The 8,391-nt window shown below is 48.6% G+C and overlaps 1 protein-coding gene across 1 annotated transcript; it reads left to right on the forward strand.

Moving 5' to 3' along the window:
- Window positions 1-294: 294 nt before the first annotated feature.
- Window positions 295-6,634, forward strand: abce1 (ATP-binding cassette, sub-family E (OABP), member 1). The gene is given in 20 exon segments (XM_048999788.1): window positions 295-465; window positions 1,299-1,496; window positions 1,722-1,807; window positions 1,910-2,007; window positions 2,152-2,269; window positions 2,403-2,540; window positions 2,635-2,704; window positions 2,942-3,012; window positions 3,014-3,039; window positions 3,178-3,267; window positions 3,468-3,543; window positions 3,545-3,590; window positions 4,192-4,413; window positions 4,502-4,561; window positions 4,692-4,750; window positions 4,852-4,962; window positions 5,051-5,193; window positions 5,357-5,479; window positions 5,626-5,737; window positions 5,881-6,634. Coding segments are annotated over 19 exon segments (1,800 nt in total). The 5' UTR covers window positions 295-465; window positions 1,299-1,393; the 3' UTR covers window positions 5,929-6,634.
- The last annotated feature ends 1,757 nt before the right edge of the window (window positions 6,635-8,391 follow it).

Below are 8,391 nucleotides of genomic sequence, written 5' to 3' on the forward strand. Positions count from 1 at the left end.
GACACTCATTCTATAATAGGATGGCTGTCTGTTTTTGTGTATTCGTATTTCTCTTATGCTGCTAAACAGAGAGCTGTTATTGAAATAAATGCTTTAAGAAGCGACATACAAACGTAACAGGAATCATTACTGATATGGAATGCTAAAAAACTGCAATTATAACCAATATACTTAAAATAGTAAAAGGTGGGATAGTTATTGTCGTCAGCTTCATAAACGAGATCTGAACATGGATCCAAGCTGCGTAGCACTCGTCTCCTCGGTCGCGCTCAGTGACGTCACCCCGATGACGTCGGCCGTCATGACGTCGATGGAGAAGCGCCCCTGGTCGCGCATGGAGCGCGTGCTGACGCGCCATCTTCCCAGCCCCGGCTTTCTCTCCTACTGAGAACACGTTGTTTAAGGTGGGAGCTCGGGAAAGCCGCGTTACCGGCGCACCAGCAACCGCCAGGGAGCCGTCGTGCGGTGAGTTAAGGAAATATCGCGCGGGCAGCCTGTTAATTTGACCCTTTTACCCAGCCGGCTAATAAAACTCTTGCCGGTGACATTTTAGGTAGCCACGGCAGCTAATGGCTAGTCTGCCGTCCCATCCACCCCCATGTGCGTCGTGGCCAGCCGGTTCCATTTCCTTTACCCGCCCTGCATGGCTATCCTCCCATACAGAGGCATCCGACTGGGTTTCGCCCTTTCGACTGCCTGCGCAATTCGTGGCCCTTGGTGCGGCTATGCTAAAGCGCAGGGTTTGCCGGGCGACCTGATGGATGCAGAGAAGCGAGAGGCCTCCCTGACGCTTTCGCTGCCGTGTCCAAAATGCCACACATCCACGCCCTAACTATGCTCCGTGCGGTGCTTATTCGTTCATATTTTGTGGCCTTGATTGTATGGTCGACGCTTTTACTTTAATATGCGTTATTTCATTTCAGATGTTCTGTTAGCGCAGTGTTAGATAACGTTTGACGTATGTTAGTCTGCATCGTATGCTTAGTGAAATGATGCATGCAGGATTGCCAGCTCTCACGCATCTGGCGTGACATTCAGAATAATGCATACGCAAGAAATCTAACAGCAAATCTATTTTATTCCATTACACACATAAAAAATGTTGGGGCAGTTTGTAAACCCTACAGACTATTTACAAGGTAATAAACTGTTTTAAACATGCATGTCAATGTATGTGCAGACTTGTCTCGAGTTGAAAAAATCACGCCAGCCAGCTGACCGAAGTTGGCAACCCTGTAGCTGACATTTTGTCTGACATTGTTGAAACTTCGTTGTTGATCGTGTTTTTTTTTTCGCAGACCGAGCTTCGTCGTTTTATCTCTCTCGGCGAGGTCGCCACCCCTTTCGTCCTGAGAATATTATCTGCCCTGCCAGGCGGTGAAGGAGAGAGAGGATGTCAGACAAACCGACCCGTATCGCCATCGTAAACCATGACAAGTGTAAGCCCAAGAAATGCAGACAGGAGTGTAAGAAGAGCTGTCCCGTGGTCCGCATGGGTAAGAACATACACCGGCCATTCAATAACTGCTTTATCAAACACTCATAGATCATCCTTATTACTCAAATGGGTTAAGATCAGAAAACTGCTACCACTTTATCACTCTTTAAAGAAGCAACAATGCCTTTTTCCTCTTAATTCTTATGAATTGGGTGAATTAATAAAAATCGCCTAAAATCGTCGTTTGCTTACATGTCTGTGCTGTTATTTCGATTTAATCTAGGTAAGCTCTGCATTGAGGTGACGTCTCAGAGCAAGATCGTATGGATTTCTGAATCCCTCTGCATTGGATGTGGTATCTGCATCAAAGTGAGTGTCTTTGCCCTCCTGATGTCAGTCGCTCGGCGTGTTTTCTCTCTAGGAGCGAAATCCTTAGCGACACGATGCATAAATGTCATTTATTATTTTTAGAAATGCCCGTTTGGTGCTCTGTCTATTGTCAACCTGCCAAGCAACCTTGAAAAGGAGACAACGCACCGATATTGTGCCAACTCTTTCAAACTGCACCGGTGAGTGCGCTACCCGCGTCATCCAACATAATCAGGACCCTGGGCTTGATGGACCAGACCGTAGCCATGCTCTGTCCCTTTGTTCTTAGAAAATTCGTGTTCTCGTCCCTCATCCTTGCACTCTGCTTGGGCCCCGTCTTCCAGGTTGCCAATTCCGAGACCCGGAGAGGTTTTGGGGCTGGTGGGCACCAACGGCATCGGCAAATCGACGGCGTTGAAGATCCTGGCGGGAAAGCAGAAGCCGAACTTGGGGAAGTACGACGTGAGTGGGGGCCGCGTTTCAGCCGTTCTGGCGTTCACGATGAATGGCCGATTGATGAGTGGTTGCTTTGAACGAGGCGGAAGCCAAACCAGATGCCTGCTGGGATTGAAGTATAGATTACTTGGTCGTTCAGGCTCCCCCAGATTGGCAGGAAATCCTCACCTATTTCCGAGGCTCCGAGCTGCAGAACTATTTCACCAAGATTCTGGAGGACGACCTAAAGGCCATCGTCAAGCCGCAGTACGTGGACCAGATTCCCAAGACGGTCAAGGTCAGTGCCTTGGGATTTTGGAGTAGTTGGCTGTTTTTTTTTTTTTTTTTTTTGCCTTTATGTGATGTTGAAGGTACCGTTTCTGTCCTCCTAGGGAAGCGTGGGGTCGATTTTGAGCAGGAAGGATGACACTAAGACCGAAGACGTGGTCTGTGACCAGCTTGGTGCGTCTCGCTCCGAGTGCAGTAAACCCCGGTCGTCATGGTGATCTCGAGACGGGCTGTTTTTCTTGTGCTCTCCACCCGTGCTAGTGTGTTGCACGAGCCATCTGCTCAAGGAAACATGGAGATGGAACTGCTACCTGCACACTTTTATGTTAAGATGTTAAATAAAGCTGCAGTGTTCAGGTTCCTGGGAGCTTCTAGACTCACAATAAATTTTTTTTTTCCTCCATGGGGAAGATCTCACTCACCTGAGGGACAGGAACGTGGAGGACCTTTCTGGAGGGGAGCTGCAGCGATTCGCCTGTGCCCGTGGTTTGCATCCAGAAGGCGGACATGTGAGTCCCTGCCAGCCGGAGACGGATTGGGCCTGACAAAGATGGAGCCCTTATTTATTACTTGCAGTGTTTAGCATGCTTACGGGGAGGTCCGGGGTTTATAATGACTTTGTTGTGCTGTTTCCTCTGTTTCTCCAGCTTCATGTTTGACGAGCCGTCCAGTTACCTGGATGTGAAGCAGCGTCTGAAGGCTGCCATCACCATTCGGTCCCTCATCACCCCAGACAGGTTGTGTCTGTGTGTGTTTCTACCTGTCTGTCTGTCTGTCACTCAGTGCCTGTCTGCCTGTGCGTGCAGTGCATATCCGAGGCTTTCCCCTGCTGCTTGTTAGTGAGGCCCCTGCATGCAGGCCGCTTGCACGGCAATTAATCTTATCGAGGATTTCCTGTTCCTCCGACGTGATTTTTCTGCTTCTGTCGCATCCCCAGGTACATCATTGTTGTGGAACACGACCTGAGCGTGTTGGACTACCTGTCTGACTTCATCTGCTGCCTGTATGGGGTGCCCAGATGCGTACGGAGTGGTCACCATGCCCTTCAGCGTCCGTGAAGGTGCTCCCTCAGAATTTGTGCTCGTTATTTGCTGAACGGGACTTTCTTTCAGCTTTTTCCAGTGACATAAACCACCAGTCGAAAGTTTTCTACATTTGCATACTAGCACATACATTTACAGTTTTGTTCACCATTTGAGTACCTTTCATTAGCAAGAAAATGTCACCTTTGATTCATCAACCTCCTCTAGCAGTTATAACAGCGGAGAAAATCAGGCATTCCGTCTAAAAGGGACATTAAATGGAATGAAACGGTCAGCTAGTGCATTTAAACTTGCAGCCATGAATTTGCCATCATCACAAATCCAGTTAATAGGATGTCAGACATGCACTGTTACATACTCTTTCCATGTTATGAAGGAAACCTGTTTTATATGACTTGTATTTTCATTTATGGTCGTTCACTCGGCTTTCCAGTGCTTAACCTGAATAAAAAATCTGCAGTTTATGAAATAAATGGGGAAAAGTGCTAAAGACCTGATGTGTGCAGAAACTTTTGACCGATGGTTGTTGGTTTGTCCACCTGTGCTCCTTAAGTGTAAATATCATGTTTCTGAGCGGTAATTAAAGCCTCAGTTCTGTCCCGATGTCCCGCGCCACAGGAATTAACATCTTCCTGGACGGCTACGTTCCCACGGAGAACCTGCGCTTCCGGGAGACGTCGTTGGTGTTCAAGGTGGCCGAGACGGCCAACGAGGACGAGGTGAAGAAGCTGTGCCGGTACCAGTACCCCAACATGAAGAAGGCCATGGGGGACTTCACGCTGGAGATCATAGGGGGGGAGTTCACAGACTCGGAGATCATGGTCATGCTGGGGGAGAACGGTGAGCACGATTGGCCGGAGCGGGCGGCCTGGCTTTGTGGCCTTTTAAAATGTGGGAGGTGAACCTTGATTCGAGGTGGTGTTTTTAGGAACCGGCAAGACGACGTTCATCAGGATGTTAGCGGGCCGCCTTAAGCCAGACGACGGAGGTGAGCTTCCTCTCGGACGTCTTGCAGACGGCTGGGTTCGGTCTCTCGTTCTCCGGCCAATGATTCTGCAGCATCTGACAGCAGATAGATGTGTGATGTTCCGCCGCATTTGACATGCTGTCGTTCTCAGGGGAAGTTCCCATCTTGAACGTCAGCTACAAACCGCAGAAGATCAGCCCCAAATTCAAAGTACGTCCCTCACCACCCGTTCCGCTTGTATCTCCACGGTTTTTGTCTCTCCCCCCCCCCCCCCCTTTGGTCATGTGATTTCCCGACCGCTGGTCTCTTAGGGAAGCGTCCGCGCGCTGCTGCACGAGAAGATCCGCGACGCCTACACTCACCCGCAGTTCATCACGGACGTCATGAAGCCCATGCAGATCGACAGCATCATTGACCAGGATGTGAGTGCGGGTGGGGGTACTGGTGGGCTGGACGGGGTCTGTCGCTTGGGGTCAGCAAGGCCGCATGTGACGACGACTCTTCCCATAGGTTCAGAACCTGTCCGGCGGAGAGCTGCAGCGAGTGGCCCTGGCTCTATGTCTGGGCAAACCAGCCGACGTCTACCTGATCGACGAGCCCTCCGCCTACCTGGACTCCGAACAGCGTCTGATGGCCGCCAGGGTCATCAAGCGGTAGGTGCGATCGGGTGAGATCGTCACTGCCAGCTGTGCTCGGCTGGTCATGGCCGCAAGTCACTCGCTGCGGATTTTGCTGCCACAGTAGCCTGGGTGGTGCCCCTAAATAGCGCCCTCTAGGGTGCTCTCACACTATTGCGTCTTGAATCATTTTATCCAGGTTCATCCTGCATGCGAAGAAGACCGCCTTCATTGTAGAGCACGACTTCATCATGGCCACCTATCTTGCCGACCGCGTCATCGTGTTCGACGGCGTCCCGTCCAAGTGCACCACCGCCAACACGTGAGTAGATCGGACCGGGTTTTGGGGCATGACCCGTCGTTGCAGTGCACTGCTCGTGAGTAGAGCACCGGTATAATGTTGCGCTAGTTATCCCTGCACTCACGTGGTGACATCGTGTAATTTGGCTCCTCTGTTGCCCGCGTCAGACCTCAAACTCTGCTTGCCGGGATGAACAAGTTCCTCTCGCAGCTGGAGATCACTTTCAGGAGAGACCCCAACAACTTCCGACCGAGGATCAACAAAATGAACTCCATCAAGGTGGGCGTCCCGTCCCGGCGTTACGTTCTGACCTTTGACCTCTTGCGCTCGTCTCCATGACGATTCCCAGTGCGCCCTCTTTTGTTGTCGTTTTCGCCCCCCTGCATTTCCGCGCTCATTTTTCCCCTTTCTGCCGTCTTCAGGATGTGGAACAGAAGAAGAGTGGCAACTACTTTTTCCTGGATGACTAGGCGTCGCCGTCTTGGATGTTTACAGTAACTGCCACACTACATCTCTATCGTCTACGGTGCCGCGCTGGTCTCCCTTAGGATTACACTGTCCGCCAACCCCCGCTCTATGCTCGCGGCTAAAATCTGCCCTGCCGTCCACAGCAGTGACGGGAAGGACTGTCAATGGGAGGCATGACCTTTTAATTTTAACTCAATCTTCTGAATAAAACCAACTTTCTGAAGTCTTTACTTTTTTTTTTTATCCCTTTAAAATGGTCCATTTGAGGTTCGGAGAGTGTTTACTCTGTTGCAGTAAAAGTTACGGGAACATATGAACACAGGATAAAAGGAAATATATATATATGTATTGATGTATTTGAGCATTTCCCCAAGAGTAACCTTAAGTAAAATTTACTTTGGTATGTTTTATGTTGTAATTTTATGTTGGAATTCACCTGCGCAAGAATGGAAATCTTAAAAAGAAAACAAATGTCCAGTAGTGCAACACTTGTTGCTCGCTCACATTGGAGTATTTGACAGATATTGATAATATTTGTACCAAAGATGGTGTCCATCCCAAGGTGATCTCCTCCTCGATTAAATGTCACTGAAGCTGAACTCGGCGTTGAAGGTCTTTGGAGACCATGGTCAACTCTGCAATGTTATTCTGTCACCGGGAACCAGGCAAAGATTTTCATTTTCAAAATAAAAAATACGGCTCTCTAAACTGTATTTTGAGTGTTTCTTAGGTCAGGTAGAGCTTAATGCAAACTTAGCCTTATCGAAATACTTTGAAAAATAAAATCTTGCGACATAAACAGGTATTAACTGTATTACTGAACGAACCTATATAGAGGAAATGTTGGTTGATTGTTTTAATGATTATGATGCCGCCCTCTCTGTCATATTGCTTGTGTTACCTCTTTTCGTCACTAGATGGCGTTTAGTACTTCATAGTCCCAGAGCGGAGAATGACATCGATAATAACATTGGACAGGTAACTTTAACTTGTGTGCATTTTATCGTTGCGCTGGATTTTCTTAAATTACTAAATTATAAGATATATTGTAGCAGCAGCATGATTTAACACCGGCAGTAATTGTATTACTGAGATGTTAATGGATATTACCCACCACATGGCTAAACGTGGATTGTAATGTCTTTCACTGACTGATCAGCTAAAAACTAACGTTGCTTAACATTAGCATCCATTCGATGACTCCACATGTGATTTTGTGCTCTGACTGCAAGTCAGTTTCTTCCAATAGCAATATTCAGCTTCTCGCAAAGCACTATTGATCCAGTGAGTAATTGCCGCAGCAGCTCCGCACTCGACTGTTCTGAAATAATCATAACAGTCACAGAGCAGTCCGCCCATTGTGGGGGGGGCGAGCTCTGAAATAGAAGATCTGTTTTGAAGTCATTGCTCTGCTCAGGGAGGGTGGTCAGCAATCTTGGCCCAGATCTATTGGGCTGAATTGTCAGCAATGTCCACAAAAGGTTTATCGGGGTCCAGCTGACATAGAAGCAAGCTGGTCTGGGGAGGCAGAGAACGCCTTGGCTACTCGCTGCCGATCGATGGCTCCGCACAGGCACCGTGCGCTGAGCCCGGGTTATTGGGATGCGGGCAAGAGAGCGCCCAAAGCGTCCAAGGAAGTCTGCACACTGGATTAGATGTTAACAGTTAGCCGCTGCACCCAGAGACGTCACATGGGGGGAAGGGGGCGTGGCTAGTCCACAGAGCAGGTGACTGTGTTTGGTGACAGCAGCAGTCAAGCTGTGTACCGCCCGCCAGTCCGCCCATCTAAACCAGTTCATCTACCCGGGACAGACAGTAGGGGGGTTATAATTTGTTTCGCAAACGGTGCTATTTTATGTTGTATAATTATAATTGTCACTTGTTCTATATTCATATTCTGACGCATGTGAATGAAAATATATTGAAATCCGTGCATCTTTTTCTAACTTTGATTTTATATTGCATAGTGCATCTTATGTGCAATTCACGTTTAGTTTTTAGTTTTATTCTAATAACCTTGTATTTCCCCGCTTCTATCTATACACTCAGTCCTATTGTGGATGTTGAGTACCACCCCCCACCCCCCCACCCCACTGGGCGAAAATTTGTAAGGATCTAATTTTTGCCTTGTGTTCATTTTTAAACAGACGAGATGGCCACCAGGTTTGTTTCGGAACAGGCTCTATTTTTGCCCTAAGCTGTGTTTAGAACACAATGCAGGAAAGGGTGACGTAATGCTCCTATCACTTACAACACTCTCTCCCAGATGTACAGGCCTCTCGCGGGGGATGATCTCATCACCTTCTATTGGGAGAAACATCTGCTGCATTTTGTGTGCAGTGAAACGTACGGGCGGCTGCCTCGGCGCTGTGAGCCCGGATGACAAAAGCCTCCTCTTCTGAGCAAGATGACGTCTAATGTCTTGCTCCGCGCGGATGAGTGACCTGCTGCCATAAAAAGCACGT

The sequence above is a fragment of the Brienomyrus brachyistius genome, unplaced genomic scaffold, assembly GCF_023856365.1.
Source record: "Brienomyrus brachyistius isolate T26 unplaced genomic scaffold, BBRACH_0.4 scaffold47, whole genome shotgun sequence".
Classification (NCBI taxonomy): domain Eukaryota; kingdom Metazoa; phylum Chordata; class Actinopteri; order Osteoglossiformes; family Mormyridae; genus Brienomyrus; species Brienomyrus brachyistius.